Here is a 15,526-nt window from a genome sequence, read left to right as displayed (position 1 = left end):
TTCACTCGTGACATCGTCTTCCTCAGGTACTGTTTACCTTATAATACATTTTGTTGATTCTCACCGGTTTTCTGTGAAACATAGAAAATATATTGCTGCTATTACAGGAGGAAATGAACCCAAAAGTTTCAGGGAGGCCATGAAACACGAGGGTTGGAGAAAGGCAATGGCAGATGAGATACAGGCACTTGAAGAACAGGGTACTTGGGTGCTAGAAAAATTGCCACCTGGTAAAAAGGCACTCGGGAGCAAGTAGGTGTATAAAGAGAAATATGATGAGCATGGGAATTTGCAGAGATTAAAAGCAATATTAGTCATCTTCGGCAATCATCAGGTTGAAGGTTTAGACTACAATGAGACGTTTGCTCCGGTGGCAAAAATGGTGACTGTTCGAACCTTTCTTGCAGTAGCGGCGGTGAAAAATTGGGAAGTCCATCAAATGGACGTTCATAATGCATTTCTTCATGGTGATTTGGAAGAAGAGGTATATATGAAAATTCCCCCTGGTTTTGAGAAAGATAATTCTGACAAAGTTTGCAGGATGCGGAAATCGTTGTACGGGCTTAAACAAGCTCCTCGATGCTGGTTTGCAAAGATCACTACAACTTTGAAAGATTATGGCTTTAAACAGTCATATTATGATTATTCTTTGTTTACTCTGACAAAGGGTAAAATGCAGCTTAACGTGTTAGTATATGCGGATGATTTAATTGTTGCAGGCAATGATAAAAATGCTATGCTCGGTTTTAAATCATAACTGGGAGATTGTTTCAAGATGAAAGATCTTGGAGTGTTGAAATATTTTTTGGGGCTAGAGGTAGCCCGGAACAAACAGGGAATTTTTATTTTCCAGAGGAAGTATGCATTGGATATAATCACTGAAGCAGGTTTACTTGATGCTAAACCTGCAGAGTTCCCTATGGAACAAAATCACAAGTTAGCACTATCTCAGGAAGAGTATTTTCATGATATTGAGAAATATTGTCGCCTCATAGGTCGACTGATTTATTTGTCTGTTACGAGACCCGATTTAGCATATTCAGTTCACATTTTGTCACAGTTTATGCAAAAACCCAGGATTGATCATTGGGAAGTAGCTCTGCGAGTTGTTAGATATTTGAAGAAGAGTCCGGGACAGGGTATTTTATTGAGATCTGATATTGCTTTGCAGTAGGAAGGTTGGTGTGATTCTGATTGGGCAGGATGTCCTCTATCCCGACGGTCTTTGGGTGGTTGGTTTGTGCTTCTTGGTTTGTCCCCTGTATCTTGGAAAACCAAGAAGCAGCCTACTGTAGCTCTCTCTTCGTCAGAAGCAGAATATCGTTGTATGAATGCGACGACTTGTGAATTAAAGTGGTTGAAGCGACTACTTGGTGATTTAGGTGTTCGACATGAGAATGAGATGCACCTTTATTGTGATAGTCAATCTGCGTTATACATTGCGCAGAATCCAGTGTTTCATGAACGAACAAAACATATTGAGTTAGATTGTCATTTTGTTCGGGATGCGATTACAGATGGGACGATTATACCCTCGTATGTTCCTATGACGGTTCAGTTGGCCAACATTTTTACAAAAGCTTTGGGAAAAGCTAAATTCGAGTTTCTACTTCGCAAGTTGGGTGTCCGAGATCCGTACTCTCCAACTTGAGGGGGGGTATTAGGAAAGATAAGATTGTGAATATTTGGGAAATATATCTTAGACTATTTTGTGAATATCTTTAGGTTATTTTGGTCTTGCCCTCCAAGTAACCTAGCCTATATATATTTGTATGCGGCCGTTTATGTGATATACAATTTACAGTGAATATTATTCAATACAATTTAACAAATTGAAAAGTATTCTTCAGTTGCATGTTTGTATGAAAAACCAATTTCAATTAATTTCATTCTGAACCTACAGCATAAATCGCTTAATATACAAACAACTAATTTCACAACTGTGTTGCCAAGACTTATTCCATACTTCGTATTATTATTGATTATTTATTTTGCTTTATCACTAATTGGATACATCCCATGTTAATTTATACATGAGCTCACTCCAGTTGACCAGTTGTTATAATTAGACAATTCTTTTTGTTCAAAAAAAAAAAAAAAAAAAAAAACAAAAAACAATAGATTATTGCATAACGCCTAATGTTTAACCACAAATGACCTAATCGATTGGTTTTAAAATTGGGAAAATATAAAGCGCTTTAGAGCTGGGAACAACATATGGCACATAGATCAGCTATTTTAATTTATTTAATTGGCCATATTTTTTTTTAAAAAAAATAATAATATAATTTGGGTCACTAGTTGCGAGTCTTGTGACAGCTAAGTAACTTTGCTACTCCCGTCATAATCATTGCTTTGAAGTTAATTAATACGAGTATTATCAAAACTAATAAATAAAAATGAGTCGGATGCTCTCCTCTTTACATGGATCTTGTAAAGAAAAGATCACTACATGACTGACTTCAAGAGATTAGCTTTTGAACATTCTCTCATAATTAGTCCTCAACATAATACAAATAATTATTAGGTGAGTATATTTGTCATTAAGTGAGATGATCCGGAAACTTTATTGCTAATTGGATAATGACATAATATTATTGCATGGACTCATACTCGTTGCCTGGAAACCAGGGAAGGGAAAACCTAGTTGCTTAATTGGATCCATTCCGGTTAATCACGATGCGTTCTTTAAATTAAAATTTTAAAAAGGAAAATTTGTCAGAAAAAACCTTTTAAAATTTTTTTGGCCAAAGAAAACCTTTTAAAAAAATTTTTGTTCAAGAAAGCCAAAACCCACTTTCTAACGTTGACTCACAATTCTCCGGCATTGACCACATGTTTTACAACATGTGCCATGCACATGACCCCTATTTTCCTAATTACACCCCACTTTGTCTAATTTAACACCCTTTTCCCTTCAATTAAACACTCTCTCTCCTCCTACTCTCTCTCTCTCTCTCTCTCTCTCTCTCTCTCTCTCTCTCTCTTACTCTCTGTATTCTATTTCATCTCCTTCTTTCCTTTGTGTTTTCAAATTCTCACGCCATTGTTGGAGTGCATCAAAATCGAAGCAGTAGAAGGCTTTGTCACTAATTTTCGACAACAGGTAAGTGATTAATTTGGTAACTCTGACTTTTTCGATTCTTGATTGAGAATTAGGGTTTTTTTTCCCCTTTTTAATTTTTCTCAATTATGCAGCGACTATGGGTCGAGGAGGTGTTACGAGGTGTGGTTGTGGTTTTCCTGTTGCGAAGAGGACTTCATGAACCCATGATAATCCTGGGTTAATGGCCTCGATGTATTCACAGAGAGTAGGAGAGAGAGAGAGAGTAGGAGAGAGAGTGTTTAATTGGAGGGAAAAGGGTGTTAAATTAGGCAAAGTGGGGTGTAATTAGAAAAATAGGGGTCATATGCATGGCACATGTTGTAAAACACGTGGTCAACGCCGGAGAATGGTGAGTCAACGTCGGAAAGTGGGTTTTGGCTTTCTTGAAAAAAAAATTTTTTAAAAAGGTTTTCTTTGGCCAAAAAAATTTTAAAAGGTTTTTTCTGACAAAAAGGTCACTTTAAAAGGTTTTTCCTGACAAATTTTCCTTTTAAAAATTTTATTATGTTGAAAAAAAAAATCAGATATACTATATTAATTGTTAAAAGAATATTTTGCAATAAACCACCTTTTAAATCTTTTTTTTTTTATTTTTACATATAACTACCTTTTAAAAAAAATGTTGCAAAAATATGTATGAGCAAGGACTTGGTAAATAACTAAATACAACCTCTAATTAGTATTAATTATTATAAGCCCTTAAATAAATTCAAACAACATATAATCTTTGTGTAAATGTCAATTACTTTAGTTAATTATGTGTTGAAAATTATACATAACATTTAAGAATATTAGATTGAATTTTGCCAATATTGTTTATGTATTTATTTATTTATTTATTTTGTTTTGTAACTCTCTTTATTTGTAAGAAATAAACAATGCCAAATACAAGTAATGTGTTAGAGATATGAGATATCGGAAAATATGTATATGATATATTTTCCGTAGATATCATTCAGAGAATAATATATTTAAGATATTTATGTTAAGATATTATTTTGAGAATATATCTTTAGGGTTTATGGTTATGTTAGTATATCTTTAGGAATATTGTTTCCTATTTTATGAGCGTAGGTTTTGTATAAATATTTTACCTATCGATGAATAATAATGAAGCTGCTATTCATTCTCTCTTCTCCCTAATTTGTCATGGTATCAAGAGCAGGTTAAATCTTGGGACCGCTCACAAAAATTTTCCCCCCTGCCGGTGGGTTAGAAAGTTAAACCCACCGGTGGGATTCAAAATTTTGCTTCCGTTATGCAATATTAATACTCTTTAAATTTTTATTTTTTTGGGCTAGTACACGTTAATCATATGTGTATGTGAATTTTTTTTTTGGGAGAATTTTTTTTTGTGGGAGTATGTGAGTGGACTTCCTCCACTATAACGCATCTTTGGAGATGAAGACATTAAATAGCGTTATGCTTGACGCAATATTAAAAAAAAAATCGGCTCTCTTTTGTCGTGAGACAAGATATATTTGATTCTCCTTGTGCCGTGAGACAAGGTTTGTGAGTTGATTCGAGCTGATTTTGCTCATTTGGATATGAGAGTGTGGTTTACTCTGAAGACCAATAAAAGATTTGAGTTTGGTTTAATCTTGAAAAACCAATATTTGATTGGAGCTCGGTTTTGCTCAGGAAAAACCAAAAATTGTTATTTGCAGGTTCCAAAAGAATGACGTTCCTGTTTGATTGATGACTGATGAGTTCGAAAAGATGAACGTTCTCATCGTTGAAAAAGAAGAAACAAAAAATTGAAGGCGACATCACAAGAGTGTGCATCTCGACTTCAACAAATTGAAGAATTTCCAATCGCAACGTTCGTGTTACTGCCGTTACGATTGCGGGAGGGTGTTAGAGATATGAGATATCGGAAAATATATGTATGATATATTTCCGTAGATATCATTCAGAAAATAATATATTTAGGATATTTATGTTAAGATATTATTTTGATAATATATCTTTAGGGTTTATGGTTATGTTAGTATATCTTTAGGAATATTGTTTCCTATCTTATGAGGGTAGGTTTTGTATAAATACTCTACCTATCGATGAATAATAATGAAGCTATTCATTCTCTCTTTTCTCCCTAATTTGTCATAATGCAACTTAAAAAACACATTCCATTGTTTAAAACAATTTTAATTTTAACTGGATAGCGTCGTTGACTCGTTGGTACATGTCGGAAAGAGGATAGCTTTCGGCCAATTATGTCAACAAGTTTGACATTTTCTAACACGTGTGACAAGTAACCCTTCTTTGTATAGGTGAGGTTCGCACGTGCGGGGTTAGGAGGAGGTTCATTTCACCTGAGGAAGGCTCCCATCATCCTATGGTTAGGCTCCATAATTATTGTGATACAGCTGCATCTAGCTACCTTGCTTTAGCTAGGTTACTAATTATAGTATTACTATAATTGTAGTAATTAATTATACTACTTTTATAATTAATTGGATGCATCTTGATAAGATCGACTGACTCTACAATTCAGCAAAAGCCAAAAGTAATGTTAATGATGATTTAACCATATAATTGCGTTACTAATAATGATGGACGTACCACAATTTGCACAAACCAAATTGGACCTTTAACTTCTTTATTTTTATTGCTTTACCCATGGAAATCATGCATGGACACTATCATTTTTTTATGGGTTGCTTAAATTATGTCAATATTTTGCTTTTTATGAGTGTATGGTACGGAGTAAAATGTTGTTTTATGGGTGTTTTCTTTAATTTCTATGTTAATAATATTGAATTTAAGGTTCCTACAATAAATATCAAAACATATTCAATTCTAGTTTAACATGCATGTTAATAATGAGAATGATAATATGAACAAGATACATAGAGTTTATGACACGTAAGGTATCTCGTACAGAAATTTAGGGAAAATTCTTTCTAAAGGATGCATGGTAGGATTTGTCGATTTGACCCCTAACTACACATTATCTAAAAGATTGTCGAAGAGATAGCCAACTGTTCTACCTCTTCTGTCTCAAAATAACAATTATTGTAGACAATTTTATTATAAACATAATAGAGATGATGTATATACAAAGTATATAATGAGGAAGTATATAATGAGAAGTATAGATGTAGTATTTTAAAGCTTTCCAACATACTAAGTACAAAGTATAATTGTATACTCCATAATCGGTTAATAGATAGTGCTAGCATACAAAGAATGTGATTTAATTTAAAGAACAAATTCAAACAAACGTTGCCTAAATTATCAATTAAGTGTAATTTACTTTCAATATATATACTCATAAGTTGGAACAACAAATTTTCATTGCGCTTATTTGTCATGAAAAAGTATGTACTCTGTATTCTGTACTACTTATGCAAAGTCCAAAATTTACTATGTAATACGAAGTATTTTGTCCATTTTCTTTCATAGCAATGCCAATTTCTTACAAGTGCTTCGTAACACATTAAACCATGCTTGACACATTCGTACATTTACTGCCAAAACCTTAGATTGTCCTCATTTTTTCTTACCTCACTTCTTCCCTTGTAATAAGGTAACTCACTGAGTGAACTCAGCAACACTACATTGCCATCTTGCAACGCAACAACCATTGTTGCGACGTGGCGGAATTCCATTGGAAATTACCACCGTCATGCAATTCCCTAGCAACTCAAGCAAACCATTGACCAAGAATTGTCCGGCTGCCTTTAGAGGGCGGTCAACAAGTCAACATTGTGTTGACTTCTTAAGCATAGACACTTTGGCAGCTTCTGTAAGAGTTGTGCTTAAATAGTCAACAAAGTCACGGGTCATCCTACATTTCCAAAAATACCCCTTAAATAGTCAGAAATTAACCAAAAACAATTTAGTTGGGCTGGCAATCTGGAAACTAATGGCCCAGGTAATTGCCCCCAAGTTTTACATCAGCCCGTTAACGGCTCACAAAGGCCACCCACCATTTAGTTACTCCGTATTAGTCTACTAGGCATGTCGATCACGAGTTAGGTCAAAAAAGGGTTACAGGACCAATATAAGTGGTCAATAAACGTAGTATATTGTTGAATTACTTATAATTGTTTACAAGGTAAGGAGAAGGACCATAATGACCTAATCAGGCTTTTAAAATTGAGGGAAAAATGCCAAGATTCTTCACCTCTAAGTACCACAGTTAAAAATATTTGATCCTGTAATCTTAAGTTAAAAAAAATCTCCAACCAAATACAAGTCATATATTGTATAACTGGAACCCATTTAATTGAACACTAAAGCAAATCCTAGCTAGTACTATATGCTCATTCTAAAATCAAATCTACTACTGTAGTATGTTATTATAACAAAATAATACCCAATCAATTAAATAGTCCCTAATCATTAAATTCTTCCTTCCTTTGAAGACTTTGCTTTGCTGTAATATCAACTCAGCCATTCGTTAGATAAGTGCTTCCTACCTACAAAGGCTAAAATAGTCCAATTTGATTAGTGTCTCAATGATTAGCCTATATTTGTTAAGAGTGATCGAACATTATCTTCCATGGGCCACCAAGATCGTTATCTCCATTCTACATTCAGAGCATTGGAAGAAATTTCGACTAACTCGTCTCCAAGATGACGATGAAGTTGTTCATCCGTCCATTTTGTGCTATGACCTCAATAGTCTTGTCGATTACATGAACCTAATCATGATATACCCGTCAATTCTAACAACTTATACATGGAAAATCCGTCTAACTTTCTCTCTATGTACCGGGATTAATTATCACATTGGCGAAATCATAGCCAACCCATTATAGTAAAGAACCATAAAGTAATTGATCGATTTTTCTCTCACACATTATATCGATACATAATCTTAACAAGACAACAATTTATATAAACGCGTGTATGTATTGGGATAGATAGAGTAGAATTATTTAACAAACGACTAAAATGTGGTACTACTGGTCTCTTCACATTTACTTAATTATAGTTCAGTTCAGTTCAACTTTAATCAGTTCAGTTCAGCTTCAATCAGTTCAGTTCAGCTCAGCTCCTAATTTCCTTCAATCATAAAATATTCATCTCAGCTCCAATCAGTTCAGTTCAGTTTAGTTCATCTCAGTTCATTTAAGTAAATGTGGACAGGCCCTACCTCCGTTTCATGTTTATTATAACTTTGAAATATTTTATGTCTCATAAATAATATCGTAAAATTGCAAAAAAAAACATAAAACGGAGGTTGTAAATGAAATGAAGCAACATAGAATCTGAGTTGTTGCCGATGTTATTGCAAAGTGTTGAAGCCTTTTCCTAATTGACATAAACAATGCTCCTCAAAAATGGTACACAAAGTACAATAGGAATATAAAATTGTGAATAATTTGGTCATGTTATCGGAAAAGGAACAGTGACGACTTATACCGTGGCACAAGAAGTTTGACATTGGGGTTGCACGTGGATCATCTCTTTTGATAATTGAAGTTTCATTCGTGGGGAATTATGGATTTTCATGCATGATTCATGAGAAGCTTCGTTAGCTGTGGTCAATGCTTCATTAATTAGATTCTCCAACCAGCTAAGCTTTGTGTTAGTTCATGAATATCCTCTAAGATAATTTAATTAAATTATGCTTATAATTGTCACTTTAAACTAAACTAATTTAATAAGCTATAATAATGCAACGGTGTGTTCTATTTCTACACCACTGGTTTTAATTTTGGCAAAATGTACGATTATGTAGTTTTGTCCTACCAAAAAGAAGGTAGGGTATGCAGTATTAAGAGTTTAAGACAAAGTAGCAGAATAGATGATTTTGTTCATTTGTGATCTTATTAGGCACTTCTATAAAACTTGCCTAGTGTTTGAAAAAAACATTTAGGCCTTACTTGGTAAAGAGCTTTTAGCTTATTTTGCTCAATTAGAGGTTTGATCAATTTAAAAAGCTGGATGTTTGGTAAATAGTTTTAAAAGAGGTTTTTGGGCTAAAAAAACTCTTTTTAGAAAAAGCTTATTATAACGGTTTTTCAAAAATTAACTTATTGAACAATTAGGTTTTTGGCTCTTAAATACACTAAAACAGCTAACAATTAATAGCTATTTACCAAACACTTTTAGTCTTTTACACATACAATCAGCTAATTATAACCAGCTTGTAAATTAGCTATTACAATCAGCTACCAGCTAATTACCAAACAGGGCCTTATGGTCTGTTCTATTACGTTGAAATTAAGTTCAGCTCAGCTCAGCTCAGTTCAGTTCAGTTCAGTTTAGACCAGTTCAGCTCCTAATTTCCTTCTCTTATAAAATATTCATTTCAGTTCAGTTCAGTTTAGTTCAGTTCAGCTCAGTTCAGTTCAGTTCAGCTGAGTTCAGTCAATGAGAATAGGCCCTTAGTCTATGAAATATAGCATGCCATGACTTGAATAAGTAGCATAAGCTCTTGTGCGGAAAGTTTCACGTCCAATTTCTTAAAAAAAAAAAAATCAATTACTACATAAAAATTGATATTACAAAAAATCTGAAATACTACGGAATAACATATATATACTCCCACTGTTTTTAAATAGTTGTCTAAACTTTTCATGCGTCAACATCAACTATATTTTCTAAGTAATTTAATAAATAAACCGTTATTAAATGAGTTTCAATATATCTTATCATATATCAATATTTTATACAAGTGCCTCTTACTAATACAAAATTATATATAATAATGATCAAATTATAATAAAATCAGAATTGATTCTATAACAAAGAGTCATCTAGAATTTGTTAATAATATACACACAGATATACAGTATATTCAGGTGTATAGGCTCGCATAATCATCGAAACCAAGAATCTGTGTAAAAGCCTAACAGGTAAGCACAGCTGCACAGGCGGCACAGAACGTAGTAACCCTTTTCGCTAGAAGCATGCACAAACTTATCTCCTTAATTTATGACAGCAAGCACACTGGCAGTGGCAGCTCCATTTTGACCTTTTCTAAGCTACCTGCCTCTTCAGCTGATATCATCGCATCATTTTCATTCTTATCTACTTGAGATGAGAGTATCACAGATTCCTTTCCTCCCACCATATTAACGCCCAATCTTTTATTATTTTATTTATTAGACAATTAAATTCTCTTAACTCCCATCCAAAATCATCATAATAATTACACTTGGATTTTATATGACTACTTTAAACAATAAGCTTTGCCATTAGTTAGTCTTTGTTATTACGTTATATCTTCCTATATCTAATTTCAACGTTTACTTTATTCATCATTTGTCCACTTCTTCCTAACACTTTCCTATCCTAAATGCTTTACTACGTACTTCATTCTACTATATATATACCCTCTTCTTTATTGTTATCTTCATCCAAAACATTTTATTCTCTTTCTTACTTGCTAAACAACCTAGTTTACTAAACATGGCATCCTCTACTACCAAGATCCTATACCTTGCTCTTTTTCTTTCTCTCTTTAGCTTTTCCGTAGCGGCGAGGCAACTCCTTGAGTCGTCTCAGCCGATGACCTTCCAATACCACAAGGGTCCTCTTCTTAATGGGAAGATTACAATTAACCTTATTTGGTACGGTCATTTTAAACCTGCCCAACGTGCTATTATCTCTGACTTCATTACCTCCTTGTCATCCACCAATAATCAAGCCAAACCATCTGTTGCCACGTGGTGGAACTCCATTGGCAAGTATCACCGCCTTGCTAATCCCAAGAAACTCACCACCACCACTGCCACGTCACTCACTCTCTCCTTAGGCAAGCAACTCATTGATGAGAAGTATCCTCTTGGGAAGTCACTCACCAACAAGCACCTTATCCAGCTGGCATCCAAAGGTGGTCAACAAGTCAACGAAGTCAACATTGTGTTGACTTCATCCGACGTGGTAGTTGATGGATTTTGTAGAAGCCGGTGTGGGACCCACGGTTCATCCTACGTGTCAAAAAGTACCACTCAGAAGTTCACCTACATTTGGGTAGGTAACTCCGAGACCCAATGTCCGGGTCAATGTGCCTGGCCCTTCCACCAGCCCATTTACGGCCCACAAAGCCCACCATTGGTTGCACCCAACAACGATGTGGGCCTAGATGGTATGGTTATAAACTTGGCTAGCCTATTGGCTGGGACCGTGACGAACCCGTATGGAAATGGGTACTACCAAGGCCCAAAAGAGGCTCCACTTGAGGCTGCAACAGCTTGTCCAGGGGTGTATGGGAAAGGTGCTTACCCGGGGTATGCTGGTAATTTACTCGTGGACTCATCTACTGGAGCAAGTTATAATGCAAATGGTATTAACAAAAGGAAATATTTGGTGCCTGCTTTGTATGATCCTAGTACCTCATCTTGCTTAACTTTGGTGTGACAAATTCAGAACATTGTACAGAGTATATAATACGGAGTAGTACTAATGTATTAGTCATTGACTTAATAAAGGCAATTGGACAATCCTTTGACAAATGAAGCATATTTACCAAAGACATTTATTCTCTTCTCGTTTAGTTTTACCGCTAGAGTAATAATCAATACATTTATCTTTCAAGTAAGAGAGGCTCTTCATTAAGACTCATATAAATTAGGGGTGAGTATGGGATGGGTACCCGTACCGTTAGTACTAACGGTTCAGGTATCCGATACCCAAAATTCCTAAAAGTGATATCCATATCCCGAACCGATAAGTTCGGGTACTCGGACTTCGGGTACCCGCATTTTCAGATCGGTTATCGAGTACCCAATAAGATATCTAATAATGATAATTAAACTTAATTATGTAGTTATTATAATATAATTTACCACTAATTAACAACAATCTAATATATATATATATAAAGGGGAGTTTTTTCCCGAGTTTTTAGAGAGCCACGTAGGATCTAATTTTCTCACCGCGCCATGTAGGATTATAAATCTTAGTAGTAGCCAATTAAATAAGAGATTATTAGCTTCTTTTAGAATTAAATAATTTAAATGCCATGTAAGCAAAATTGGCGAATGAGATTTTTAAGTTTAAATTAATTAAATATTATATATTATCTTTTAATATTAGGAATTTTATCTAAATATATAACAAATTTTAGGCTCATAAATACCAAAAAAAAACATTATTTAAAAAAAATCAAACAAACCGTGCATCGCACGGGCTTCATCTAGTATCATATAATTTTGACCAAATTATTAACAATATTACAAATCATTGATATTATAAAATAATTATATAGTAAAGTAAGATTTTAGATTTTAAAAAAATAGATTTAAGTAGGAAAAAAGGCAAAAATATGCTTATCGGCCGAGTAACCGTTAATTTTAAAATGATACCCAATAACCATACTCAATAACAAATTATCGGAACGGGTACCCGAACCATTATGATTATCGAATCGGGTAATCTAATTTAAACAAAATTTTAAAATAGACATCTGAAATGAGTTAAAGAGAACAAGTTCAAGACCTTGATGACTTAATTATTTATTTAATCGTCATATTTTCATCTGAACCTTAGCTTATGTACTTTTTGGTTCAAGATCCAACTATAGCATACATTTGAAAGATGGATGACGCGAGTGTCATATGTGCCATGTTTAGGTCGCAAAATAGTAAGGTGTACACGTGCCACCAAAATACACCTTCAAGTGTATTGAAGAATGTACACTGAACAAGAAGAAAAAGGATGTACGTGGAGGAGAGAGAGTTGGTGGTCTAGCTGCCGTTGTATTTGTTTAGTGTCACTTTAAATATTACTCCGTATGACCTCCAATTTGGATAAGAAGAGCCAAGAGGGGACTGTGTAATTATTAGTGGCACAAACAGTTTGACCTTCTTCCCCCACGTGGACCTCTATTCATGAACTAACCCGGGAAGGGTCAACCACGGGAAGGCTCATTCTCATCTCTACGGTCAACGCCTACGGAGTATTATTACTTGTAATTAGGCATTTATTTAGATGGTTTACTTAATTTGAGGTCGAAGAAAAATAAAGCATTAGATTATCCTTCTAAACAAGAAATATTTGAACTATTTATTGGTAGTGGAATTTTTATAAGTCGTTGTAAGAGCTGTATGAATTAGGGATTGTTCTCATAGACTGAACTGAACTGAAATGAACTGAGCTGAGTTGAAATGAATTGAATATTTTATAAGAGAAGGAAATTAGGAGCTAAACTGAATTGAACTGAAAATAAACGTACGAGAATAAACCCTTACTGTATTAAATTTTACTTTATAATTCATACCATCAACCAAACAAACACTTAATCCGTAGACGAAAAGTAACCATCAACACTGTCACATAGATATACTCGTATTGATGTAAGCCATTTAAAGTGGCATACTGGTATAGCAGGAGCCAGACTGCTGCTAACCCATTAACTTGTATAAAACGTTTACCTCACCACGCACCTAACAAGCTAAGCGTGTTGGCAGCATCAAACCATTCTCAAATCTCAACTAAACCTTTCACAGTTTCACTAGCTGCATTAGAGCTGGCCCAGCTGGCCTTTTTTCTCATTTGTATTTTTTTTTGGTCCATGTCACTTTCACTACTTCAAAACCATTTAAAAGAACACGGTATTACTTTATTACAGTAGTTATGCCCACTAGTTGGTACTACTACAACACACTTTTAGCATTACGTTATTTTCTTCGCTTCTTTCTTCCTAGCAACTTCCTTTCCTAATATTCCTATTCTTAACACACCTATATATACCATCCTCCTTTACCATATTCTTCATTCATCAACTCTCTCATTCTATCTTACTATCTTACCAAAAACATTTTATCCAAAAAGTGACATTTTGTATTATCCATGGCATCCTTACACTTCAAAACTTTGTACCTTGCTCTTTTTCTTTCCCTCCTTGGCTTTTCCTTGGCGGCGAGGCGGCTCAGTGACTCGACTGAGCCGATGGCCTTCCAATATCATAAGGGTCCCCTCCTTAATGGTAAAATTACGATCAACCTTATATGGTATGGTCAATTTAAACCTGCCCAACGTGCTATTATCTCTGACTTTATCACCTCCCTATCATCCTCCCAACACGAAGCCCAGCCATCCGTTGCCACATGGTGGAATTCCATAGGCGAGTATCATCGTCTCGCTGATCCCAAGAAACCTACTTCCACTCTCTCCCTTTCCCTAGGCAAGCAAGTCATAGATGAGACATACCCCCTAGGCAAGTCCCTAACCAACAAGCACCTTGTAGAGCTAGCCACCAAATCCAGTCAACAAGTCAACGCAGTCAACATAATTTTAACCGCATCCGACGTGGCAGTAGAAGGGTTCTGTAGAAGCCGATGTGGAACCCACGGATCATCCTACATTTCCAAAAGTACCTCCCAAAAATCCACCTACATTTGGGTTGGCAACTCGGAAACCCAATGCCCGGGCCAATGCGCTTGGCCCTTCCATCAGCCCATATACGGCCCGCAAAGCCCACCATTGGTTGCACCCAACAACGATGTCGGGCTCGACGGTATGGTGATCAACTTGGCCTCCTTATTAGCCGGGACCGTGACGAACCCGTATGGAAACGGGTACTTCCAAGGCCCGAAGGAAGCCCCACTTGAGGCTGCTTCGGCTTGCCCCGGTGTATACGGTAAAGGGGCGTACCCGGGTTATGCCGGGTCCCTTTTGGTGAACCCGACTACTGGTGCTAGCTACAATGCAAATGGAGTTAACAAGAGGCAGTTTTTGCTTCCTGCTTTATATGATCCTTCAACTTCATCTTGCTCCACTTTGGTCTGATATATTTTAAAGTAAAGTTTTCCATAGTGTAAAGATACTAGACTTTTAGTTCGGTAATGGTGTATTAATTTTATTCAATTTGTAATAGTTAACCTTGTTGAGAATTATAAATTTATAATACTACGAGTTTTGAATACCTAATTATCTTGCACAATAAATTATGGAGTATCTTTTATTTATATTGAATATTTTGTCATTAAAAAAATTACTTATTCATATTAAGATAGAGGTTTAATTCTTATGATCATGTTATGTTTCGTAAAATGATTGTTATTGAGTTATGATTCCCTTCGCTTATCTCGCCTCACCTAAGATTGGAGTAATGCAAAAATTTTAAAAGGCTAATAAATTTCTAAATGCAAAAATTTGATAAGATTGAAACTCAATCACTTGCCTGTATTCATCCAAGGCCTCAAATATTTATACAATCACTCTCCTTGCGCTACAAGGAAGTATAATCATACTAGGAAACTAAAATCTTCCAATATCTTTTCCTAAGATAAGCTAGAAAATATATCAACAAAATATATCTTGCCAAACAAAATAAGATTTAGTAAATATACTAATATATCTTTTCCTAATACCCCCCTCAAGTTGGAGCACTTGAATCAAAGATGCCCAACTTGCTAAGAAGATAATCAAATTGTTGTTTACCCAAGGCCTTGGTAAAAATATCCGCAAGTTGCTCATTTGTGCGAACATGGATTGGAGTAATTAATCCGTCTT

At 35.1% G+C, this 15,526-nt stretch overlaps 3 protein-coding genes across 3 annotated transcripts; all 3 read left to right on the top strand.

Annotated features, from left to right (window-relative positions):
- Positions 1-775: 775 nt before the first annotated feature.
- On the top strand, positions 776-1,651 carry LOC110706521 (uncharacterized mitochondrial protein AtMg00810-like). Its single transcript, XM_021884440.1, has 2 exons — positions 776-1,139; positions 1,203-1,651. The coding sequence occupies exons 1-2, from the start codon at positions 776-778 to the stop codon at positions 1,649-1,651; spliced, it is 813 nt and encodes a 270-aa protein (XP_021740132.1).
- Positions 1,652-10,377: 8,726 nt separating this feature from the next.
- Positions 10,378-11,527, top strand: LOC110706613 (protein EXORDIUM-like). The gene has a single exon (XM_021884556.1). The coding sequence runs from the start codon at positions 10,478-10,480 to the stop codon at positions 11,426-11,428; it is 951 nt and encodes a 316-aa protein (XP_021740248.1). The 5' UTR covers positions 10,378-10,477; the 3' UTR covers positions 11,429-11,527.
- Positions 11,528-13,694: 2,167 nt separating this feature from the next.
- Positions 13,695-14,941, top strand: LOC110706612 (protein EXORDIUM-like). The gene has a single exon (XM_021884555.1). It carries the CDS (start codon positions 13,862-13,864, stop codon positions 14,798-14,800), a length of 939 nt encoding a protein of 312 aa, XP_021740247.1. The 5' UTR covers positions 13,695-13,861; the 3' UTR covers positions 14,801-14,941.
- The last annotated feature ends 585 nt before the right edge of the window (positions 14,942-15,526 follow it).

This window comes from Chenopodium quinoa, unplaced genomic scaffold (genome assembly GCF_001683475.1).
Source record: "Chenopodium quinoa cultivar QQ74 unplaced genomic scaffold, ASM168347v1, whole genome shotgun sequence".
Classification (NCBI taxonomy): domain Eukaryota; kingdom Viridiplantae; phylum Streptophyta; class Magnoliopsida; order Caryophyllales; family Amaranthaceae; genus Chenopodium; species Chenopodium quinoa.
This window is presented reverse-complemented; position numbering and strand designations above follow the sequence as displayed.